Source organism: Pieris napi, chromosome 2 (genome assembly GCF_905475465.1).
Source record: "Pieris napi chromosome 2, ilPieNapi1.2, whole genome shotgun sequence".
In the NCBI taxonomy this organism is placed as follows: Eukaryota; Metazoa; Arthropoda; class Insecta; order Lepidoptera; family Pieridae; genus Pieris; species Pieris napi.
In genome coordinates, this window is record NC_062235.1 from 5,699,152 (window position 1) to 5,709,845 (window position 10,694).

A 10,694-nucleotide genomic window follows, 5' to 3' on the forward strand; every position below is an offset into this window, starting at 1 on the left:
TAGTTAATACGATGCAATCAGACCATATTATTATAAGAATAAAGTGTCTCAAGTGTACTATATAAATGCATAACATACGAAAATTATTGAAATTAACAAAGTTGACGTTAAAATAAATATGTTATTTTATGTATAGATAACTTTTGTTTAAAGTCTCATAACACCAATGAGGTATGAGTCACATTTCTGTATATTTTTTTGGCAAGTAGGAGAGCTGCCTCATAAGGGACACGATGGTCTAAGACATGGCGGTTTCCTCATGTCTTTCTCTTACACGAGCAAGTGTTCCAATGATAAATCCAATTTAATTCCAAGATTGGGGTCATGGGTTCAAACGCACGTCCCTATGATCGATGACACGTTTTGCCAATAAAGCTTAGTTACCCTGCTCTAAACACTCCCCTTATATATAAATTACGTGTCACGTTGTTTGTCCGCTATGGACTCCTAAACTACCGAACCGATATCAATCAAATTTGCACACCGTGTGTAGTTTGATTTAACTTAAAAGATAGGATAGCTTACATCTCAATTTATACCCGCAATATTGTTTTATTGCAAATTATTTGTTTATTATTTGATAGTCACAATTCTAACAGACGGCGCTGTGTTGAAAGTACCAACGTTTTACATAAGCTACAATTTAATGGCATAACAACCAAAAAAGCATGGTGGTCCCCATGACTGGTGTTCTCCTACCGTTTTCCTTGAATAGATTACTACTATGTAGTATAACAAAAACCTTAGCCACAGCAACGCTTGGCCGAGTCTGCTAGTCACTTATAAATTTTTCCACTTCCCTCTCAGCGGCCTTGATGATCGATTGGGCGATAAATAGTGGCATCATTCATTCTGAATCCACAGCTTGTCTTAAACTTCTAGTAGCGGCAGCCAGCGTTGCTTTCGCCCGCTTATATTGCTTTAAAACCGCGTCAGCCCCCTGTATCAGGTCAGAGCTCGAGGAATGGGGCACAGTGGACTGATTTTCTGAGGAATGGCAGCCAGGGGAATGAGAATGAGATATAACCGTCCAGTGAACTGCTATACTGCCTGTGGATACGAATCTGAAGTTTGTCGCCTGAAATCAATATATTATTTTTTATTAATAATCTATCAATGATACTAGAGTCTGACTAATAAAAGAAGATAACGAAAAAGCGCGGCAAATTAAAAAAAAATAGTATGGTATCCCTAAAAGTTTGATATATTTTGTGGATTAAACTTACTTGATACTTGATTTTATTATATTATTTTTTACATTGATCATAACTATATTTCTATGAAATTAAATACTATACGTATTTAGTATTTTACTATTGATACTTAAAATGACTAGCATTGCATGGAAAACTACAACTATATTATAAAAAACCAATTTTATTCGGAATAATCAAATCCTGCGAAAGAAACGAAATATTCTATCAAATAAATCACATTTGCATGAAGTATCAAGACAAATAATTCAATTATCTTCTTTCATTAGCCAGACTCTAACACGTTGTAGTTCTGTCCCCTCAAATATGGGGCAGACCCATTTCAGCATCTATTTCATGCTCTTTACATTATACGATGTATGAGGAACGACTGCTATTTATGACCGAGTTCAGGACTATGTCTATACTTATAATAAAGGTTTTGTATTTTTAAATATTTTTTATGAATGAACCCCAAAACTATTGCGATTTCAAAAAAAAATCAGCATTAGATTGCTAATGTTAAGACTAGTCTTTTGACACGCGGTTAATCTATCTCAAGCAGACCTATCTGTTGACATAAGTTTAGATTTTTCTTGTATAGAAATAATTTATTTTCTAAACTAAACCAAATTTTTTACAATTATATCAATATAATGCTCACATAAAGCTGAGGTTTGACAAGAATTTCCAAATCCTCAATCAAATGACAGCCCCCAACAAAAAAACGTCGGCTTTCAGCATCTATCTCGTTCAATTCCTCTGGCCTAGTACAGGACAGCTGTTTTTTGAAATACCCTGGTATTAATGCCAGTGGAAAATAGGTATAACCCTCAGTCCTGTGTCGCCCCCATCTGTCAACTGATATAACTTCAAAGAATATCTTAAGTGGCAAGGGATCTGAAAAATTATTTAATCTTTTCATGTTGGTTCCGGTAACTAAAAATTTTTTACTTCACTATCTCATAATTTCATACGTAACATAAATTCGAGCTTATAAAAGCTATTATTAAGCAAGGTTAATTTACGAAATCTAAGCTTAAGCTTAATCTGAAGACATTATATTGTCACAAAGAGAATTTATATGTTGGGACTAAGAAAACTTTTAGGCGTTTATTATTATCAATAAAATAAATCAGTGGCGCTACAACCTCTTTAGGTTTTGGCCTCAGATTTCTGAATCTGTTTCAAGATCACTTTTAAATCTAATAGGCAAGTAGGTGATCGGCGTCCAGTACCACACACACGCCGTCGACTTTTTATGTCTAAAACATGTCGGTTTCCTCACGATGTTTTCCTTCATCGAGCAAATTTTAATTGCGCACATAGAACAGTGCACAGCCGGGAATCGAACCTACAACCTCAGGTATGAGAGTCGCACGCTGAAGGCACTAGGCCAATACTGATCTATCTATTTATCAGTATTAAAGGAAAAACAGTCCACTGTCTAAGCCATAATACTCTAGTTTTATATACAGGAAATAAGTGAAGTTGGACCGCTAAGAAATGGATGGAAGAAGCAAAAAACAGATTCAAATGGAAAGTTCAGGGGAGCCCTTACCCACAAGGGGTCCATACTCCAAACATAACTCCAACAATAACTGGCCTAGATTAAGTGTATATTAACACAAATTAAAGTGGATTTAAAATTTATAATTATTTATATATAGAACATACATATTGAATATTGATATTATATACTACTTAAATCTTGGATCTACTAATATTTATAATGTACATACCTATTCCAGTAGCACCTTCAACTTCAAAATCCACAATATGCCCAAAAGTCCACATGCGTATGCCCTCATTTATTAGGAATTTGTTCAAATGTGTCCTTCCTGTGAGTAAACTTACAGACTCAATGTTTTCTGGAATCTAGAATATATAAAAGTAAAACCTTAATAAGGCCCTTTAAGATAATGAAAACAATTGCTAAAAACTTTTACAATTGTAACCTTATACAATATTATAATTAAATGTACATTAATTTATTATATAAACTCAGTTTCGTATCGCGCAGCCCGGACATACAACGACCAATATTTAAGCCTTGACCTGTTTAAGCTGTCGCGGAATATGGTTAAATGGAGTATTAAGAATATCCATAGCGCAAAATCACCTGCATCATGAGCATACCCCACATACACACCTTCACGTACTTACCCTCACTTTTACACCATCACACAACACAGCCAAATTGGGTTTTATTATTTAGTTGAATGTATTGAATAATTAATTTTTTTTGTTTGTTTGATTTTGTAAATTTTTGAACCTTTTTGTAGTAAAATGTATTATGTATTCCATCTCTGGCTATATTTTCAGTGTAACTGTTTGTTATTATATATAATTTATGTTAGCTGTAGGATTATGAAATATATAAATAAAAAAAGTCTTAATACAGTTGCATGTTGTTTAATATAAAAAAATATTTACCTTCACATGATATTCTATATAAATATCACCATCAAAATCCTTAGCAGATTCTATTTCTAATGATATGTAATATTTCCTTGTTCCAAGGGGAGGCATAACAAATTTTGTCAAGTGTTTTTGTTTCTTCTCCAACTTCTTTAACAATTTATTAAGCTGGAAGAGAATAATAAATGTCAAAAAAATGTAAGTTATAAATTTAAAAGACATATTTAGCTTATTTAAATCAACAAAACTGACATGGCAACCATGTGAAATATAAGTGCTTGGACACCTGCAGCACCAGGAGGCTTGCATATGCATTGCCAGCCTTTAAGGTAGAGGTACAATTGAATAACATTAGTCAAAATCAGTTAAGTTTCCGCTCCGTCTTCATATGACAATTATGTTAGCTACTATTTTGGTGCAATAAATTCATCTATTTTAAGTTAAAGAACATATAGAATATATCATAAGAATTTATTTATTTCAATAATTATAGTAGGATTTCTTACCAAATCCTCGAACTCCTCTCCACAGCCAGTCTTGCCAAAGTCTACATTTATAAAATACTCAAAATCCAAATATCCAGAGGAGCTTTCTACAGCATATGGATTAGATTCATTATTAATATCTGGGGATATCATTATATAATTATACTTGGTATTGTGGTATATTGATACAAGAAGGCACTCATCTTGAAATATTAAGTTGTTATCTCTGGAAATCATATCCAATCCTTATAATAATTATTATTAATTAGCCTGCATGTTTTGGCACAGTTTTTAATACTATAGTCATACAACATTTCAGAGTTGCAAACAATTATACTGAATGCATATGTGCCTTTTACTTCTTGTTTACCAAGAATTAACACATAATAATGCTAAGTAATATTTTTCTTATGGTATGTGAATTGTATACTAACCCTGATTATTGTATGTATATAGTGTACTCTTTTGTTTCTACCTTATAAATTGTGTTTATGCTGTGATAAAAGAGAGAGGGTGAGTTTATAGACTAATATTATGTCATTATATTTTAATTAAAAATAATGATGAAATGTAACTTACTCGTCATATTTTGAATTATCATACAAAATATACATTGCTCTCCATTCTTCCTCACGGGCTACATCATCTTCACTTTTGAACAAATTGCGCATTGATTCTCCTTTTCCAAGATCTTTGAAAAAATCTTCTAAGTTCAAAGTTTTAAAACAAGAACTAAAAAACCCATTGTCATAACCTTTTGATTCAAAAGGCAATGGAAAAGCATATTCTTCATTTATATAAGTAAAAACTTTTTGGGGCTTTTTATTGAATTGATGAATAGATCTATTGAAGGCCAAGTCCAGTTCAGAGACACAGTTCTGAATATCACCAAATTTTGTAAACTGATACTGGCTAAATAATTTTTCCTGCCACTGAAAATTATTCTCCTGGTATTGTAATACATTTTGTGCATCTTCCTCAGATTGCTTTAAATGTTCTCCAAATTTCGGAAGTAATGTGATAGTCTCCTGTGCCTTGAGTTTTAACCTTCAACAAATATTATATTCATTATAACTGTAAAAAATTCTTATGGAAGAAGGAAGTTCATGATTTTTAATCTTAAACAATATTATACTTACGTTAAATTCAAATGCTGTAAAGGATACTTAAGCCAATATATATTAGAAGACTTGTTATTTTTTAGAAAATCATTCATTGTTACAACACGACAATAATATGACGGTTTTACATAACAATAAAACCGATATTATGTGCCGAGAAGGAAAACATACAGCATTGTATAATGAAGAAGAAGCAATGTATACTTAGCCATGAAGTGCGATACATACCGAGTGAAATAGTTCCGCTTAGATAGAATAGATGGCGCTGTAATCGCCTCAACTTCATACTTATCTTAACCAGCTAGGACGGTGTCATTTCCACAGTCATAGAGTCTTCACCAGGAAGAGCTTCCTACAATGCTGTATGTTTTCCTTCTCGGCACATAATATCGGTTTTATTGTTATGTAAAACCGTCATATTGATGTGCCTCCGGAAAACATACAGCATTGTATAATGAAGACGTGTTTGTTATCTGCTGGTGGATGTATATAGTACAATATAAAACACAACGCTATGATGATTATGAAGAATTAAGGTCCGGGCTTTAGCTAAAGCCGTTATTGTTTATATAACTATTTTATTTACTTGCCATTATTCTTAATCAAAGCATAAGTATTTAGCAATTATTATTCTTAGTTTCGGTATAAATATAACTACAGTTACTAGTAACTATATACTCATCTGATTTAGATGTACAATTAACATAATAATATAAACTTCCTATCATAACAAGGTATTTCTATAATTACGATGGTGCAAATGTATAAAAGAAAGAGTGATGAGTTTTCTCTACGAGAGTCGTCTCGCGGCAGTAATGATTAAAGAATCTATGTATTTGAAGATTTCCAATTACCCCGTGTAATAAAAAATTTCATCTATTGGTTGATTTTCGACCTAATTATTTTGCTGTTGATGGATAAAAAAATATTGTTTAGATTTTTTACTTGAGATCTTGTTGTACCTGTTACTTAAAGCAATATATATATATATTTTTTTTTAAAGATAGTTCACACCAATTGACGTAGTCCCATGCTAAGCTGGTGAAGCTTGTGTTATGGGTACTAGGCAACGGATATACATACATATTATAGAAAGATAGACATATAATTACATATTTAAACACCTAAGACCCAAGCACAACACCAAATGCTCATCACATCAATGTTCGTCCCAGCCGGGAATCGAACCTGGGACCCATGGATTCGCAGTCAGGGGTACTAACCACTAGACCAATGAGTCGTCAGGACTAACTGAAGTCTCACTAAAGTGATAGGGCATATGTTTTATCGTGGTGTTTAGAAAGTTTCCATGTTGACTGGCGTCTTGAGTGTCTGTCTTAGATTCGAATACCGGTGTTAAATAAATGTTACCACCATCATCCACGAATTGCTCGTCAGTAATTTCTAATAAAGTGAACCCTGCGGCCCAATGCTAAATGCAATAATGTGGCTTTTCTGCGAGCCGTATCGAATAAAGTATCCCTAGGAGGGTTGGAAGAAAGCTAGTCTAGTACTATTCGCGGGTCCCGCGTGACGGATGATTTCACGACTTTTGGTTTAGTTACTCCTAATACTCTGAGGATGTGTTTAATAATAAAATTTGAACATGTTTGTTGTTCTACATGGGGACCGCAAAAAGTTAAAATTGCCGATTTGCGAACAAGGATGGTTGATAGGATAAATTCCTGTTTTGGCTTTCTGTACTGTCTAAGTGTTTGTTTTGTAATATTATGTATGTTAGCTGTAAGATTACTTTTAATTAAATAAATAAATTTTCTTTTAGAAAAAGTGATATTAAATTTTTTGCAATATCGGCTGTTTGAGGGGATTTTGGGTTCACTTGAGAGTTGTCACACCATGACAGCCCTCTTTTGATTGCGGGTAAATAAGTGGACAGGTGGAGTGACCAACTCTTCAAAAGTAAATCTTTTTCCAGTGTGGACCAGTCTTTTATTTGGGCACCCCACCCCCAATTTCCCAAACTTTTAGGGTCAATGCTTGTATTTGTGGAGGAGACAGTGCAATTGTCGTATCTAGGAGTGTCTGCGATAGGTATTGAATTTCGTGGGGGTGATCTAGAGACCTGGATTTCAGGTCCTGCAGCCAGAAACCTTGCGGCCAATCTGAAGCAACTATCAGATAGGTTCCCGTCGCCCGGTTTAGGTGTGCTAAAACTCAGGGTAACAGACTTGGAGGGGGAAACACCCATGCTAGAGGAGGAAGGTGCCACTACGCAGCCTTTTTTCCCCTTTATAATCTGTCTGCTATGATCACCCTGGTAGGTAATGTACCGACAGAGTTATGTTGAATTTGTCCGTCAAGTGCAATAGTTTGAAGGTTAGTGTAAGTAACCCTATCGATTTCGTTCCACCTTCTCTTTGAATGTATGCAATCAGAGTTTCATTTGTCCGATTGTATTAACACGTGTGTGTTTTGTAATATTCTTACATTTATTTTTATTGCGGCTATCACTGCATATAAGTCCTTTTTGTTGCAGTGCCACGTTTTCTATTGGTATGACCATTTTCCTGACAAGGTTTCCGTCTAGATGTGAACCCCCCCCCCAACCCCAATCCGAGGCGTCCGTCGCTAGGAAGTGGGTTGCAGGTTCTTTGTGTATAGGCGTCGTCTGATGAGTAGCTCCGAGCCACCACATCAGTTCCTACCCTACAATCTGAGGCAGCAGTTGACCTCGACGGGGTCGGATCTTGTTGAATTGTCGCAGAAAGATCTGTACCTGGCGACAGTGAAGCCTCCCGCGGGGCACAAGTTTAGTTTGAAAGTTTGCGAAGTTTACTTGCCCTAGCAAAGCTTTGTAACTCGCGAATACAACGCATAACTATGGTTTTTGCACTGTATTTTTACCTTGGGTAGCGACATCACACTGACCATAGTATTCCAGCGAATTCCAAGGTATTCTAAATTTTTGGTTGGTACCAATACGGATTTTTTGGTAATTGATTTTCCAACCTAGGTGTTCCAAGTGTCTCACGGCCTCCGCGGCCTGAGACTCTAACTTGGCGGGTGTTCCAAGTGTCTCACGGCCTCCGCGGCCTGAGAATTTAACTTGGAGTGGTCTTGGTTGACCAGAAGGTAGTCGTCTAGGAAGACTAGCACTCGACATCCCTTCGCACGTAAGGTCTCCGCGACCCAACATGATACTGCAGAGAAAAGGTGTGGTACTGACGCTAGCCCAAAAGGAAGGCAAGTCATGTTTTCGTATAACTGCCCTTTTTAGCTGAGCCTTAAGAAAGGTCGGTGTGATCTCGCTGACGGTAGATGGAAATAGGCTTGTGATAAATCTATTTATCATCCAGTCCCCTAGTTGAAGAAAGTCTGGGACTAAGCCGTGGGTGATCAACCGAAAATGTTTTGTCTTTACGAATCGGTTTAGTTCTCGCAAATCTACAACAGAACGCATCGTGCCGTTGCTTTTCCTGCGAAGAACCATTTTGGATATAAAACTGGGGGTTTTGTTCAGAACTGTTTTTAGGATACCTTGCTTGATTCAGGAGTTCTATGATTATCTGCGATGTCGTAGGTGACGGTTCGGTTGCGTATTGACTTCCTATTCGATTTATTGGAATTAACAAAGCGGTTTCTTGTACAGAGGTATGCGGAATCCTTGAATTATGTTAGATAGTAATTTTTTTCCGTCATTGTTAGATAACGGGTAGTTTTAAAGTTGTTTATGACTATCGATTTTCCTGTTAAACGTTCGCATCGTTTCTTGTTTTAGGTGGGTATTACGAAAATTATTTTTTCCCTTTTGTGCGTGGTGTGTGCCCGGTGTTTGTGTATTTGGATGTAGACGCTTACGATTCTTTGTATCTAGGTTTAAAAAGCTCTTACTCTTGAAGGTTGCGGCGCAGATAACCAGAATTGCGGCCCACCGAGGGATTGTATATATTAGGGACGCGAGCTTACTTTTGTCAAATAAAAATTCCTCGCTAGGAGGTATATTACTAAGCGCAGTTTGAATACTTTTGTCCGAAATCTTACTTATTAATCTTTTACGCCTAGTTTCTATACATTCCGCTCGTTTTCCGCATACAATTTGCAGGGTTTGTTCATGCAATTTGTAAGAAGGTGATTCATTACCAACAATATAGGATATTTTTGTGAAAAGATTTAATCGCGGGTTTTAATTCCGTTGGTTTATTACGAGTCCAGTTTATGATTTTTTGTAATCCAGATTGTAGTAATTCCCTTTGACATAGGAGTTTTAAAAGCTTAATATATTATTATATTTTTATATTATTATATTTTTATATATTTATTTTGTAATTTTTTTCTTTTTTATCGGCTTTCTTAATAATCTTTTTATCATCAATATTTGTGATCAATATTTGTGACTAAGCCCCGAGATTTCGATTTTCGGGTCGACGGATTAATAAAAAATGGCAATAGTAGTTGGTCGGTCAGTGGGTACCCTCGTCATTGGACGCACTGGCGTTGACATTTGGTACATAATATCGTTGATGCATTATAAAATTTGTGAGGAAACTCACCTGATTATATAACGCGTCGATCATGGGATCGACCGTTACCTGTGCTACTCGCTACACTTCCTTTTCTGTCGTGGCTGTCCCTCGCGCTCCGAGTCGCTATCAGACGCGCTGCTGGTGCACGTGGAGTCCTCTTTGTCTTGTTCGCGACCTTGCTCGACACTTTTTTAGACTACTTGCCTGATCGGCCCCGGCGGCGGCCTTATCGGCATCGTGAGTCCATTACGCAATTGTGATGTATAATAATGCGTTTTGCTAATAATTAACACTAAGAAAGACTATAAGGTTTTAAGTTGTTGAGTTGTTTCGGTTTCGACCGCACGCGGCGAAAGTACACAACGCTATGACTGTGGAAATGACACCGTCCTAGCTGGTTAAGATAAGTATGAAGTTGAGGCGATTACAGCGCCATCTATTCTATCTAAGCGGAACTATTTCACTCGGTATGTATCGCACTTCATGGCTAAGTATACATTGCTTCTTCTTCATTATACAATGCTGTATGTTTTCCGGAGGCACATCAATAGAATATTTTACATCTAGTTGGCACAATTAATTACCACAATAATACCATAATAATACGAACTGTTCTAGCATTTTAGTATTACGCCTGATTTTGCTATTACGTTATTTATATTACATTCAGCATAGTTTCCATTACTTTTTTTTTAAATTTTTTAATGGCTTTTATTTGTGATGTGATATGTTTTATTGTGATACTTCGCCAGTGTCGTGTAGATGGAGAAGGCCCGATTTACCCGAAGGAGATTGATGCAAGATGCACTACTTAGTACTTGTATTATGTATACTTGTTAGTTGTTACTTGTTGTCTTATTAGTTATTTGGCGCTATCACTATGACAACAGTATTTTTTTTTTCACCCATGGCGCACGCACACGCATGGCAGGCTTTGTGACAACAGTAAATAAAAATACATAGATAATAGATATAGATATTACATCTTAG

General features: G+C 35.8%; 1 protein-coding gene across 2 annotated transcripts; it reads right to left on the reverse strand.

The window, feature by feature from the left end:
- Window positions 1-674: 674 nt before the first annotated feature.
- On the reverse strand, window positions 675-10,600 carry LOC125057259 (Meckel syndrome type 1 protein homolog). 2 transcript variants are annotated; one of them, XM_047660844.1, is made up of 8 exons: window positions 10,255-10,600; window positions 5,239-5,336; window positions 4,679-5,146; window positions 4,121-4,325; window positions 3,630-3,782; window positions 2,936-3,071; window positions 1,858-2,093; window positions 675-1,078 (listed from the first exon to the last, which is right to left on the reverse strand). In XM_047660844.1, exons 2-8 carry the CDS (start codon window positions 5,313-5,315, stop codon window positions 848-850), a joined length of 1,506 nt encoding a protein of 501 aa, XP_047516800.1. In that variant the 5' UTR covers window positions 5,316-5,336; window positions 10,255-10,600; the 3' UTR covers window positions 675-847. The 2 variants fall into 2 exon arrangements, with proteins under 2 accessions (XP_047516800.1, XP_047516808.1); XM_047660852.1 differs by lacking the exon at window positions 10,255-10,600 and having other exon boundaries at window positions 4,121-4,239; window positions 5,239-5,339.
- Window positions 10,601-10,694: the final 94 nt, after the last annotated feature.

Excerpts from the sequence above, each read along its gene's own strand:
- LOC125057259 (XM_047660844.1), bottom strand. The coding sequence starts at position 5,315 with ATGAATGATTTTCTAAAAAATAACAAGTCTTCTAATATATATTGGCTT. Across the intron at positions 3,783-4,120 it reads GAGAGGAGTTCGAGGATTTG|CTTAATAAATTGTTAAAGAA; the intron begins GTAAGAAATCCT and ends ATTCTCTTCCAG. Across the intron at positions 2,094-2,935 it reads TGAAGGTGCTACTGGAATAG|ATCCCTTGCCACTTAAGATA; the intron begins GTATGTACATTA and ends ATAATTTTTCAG.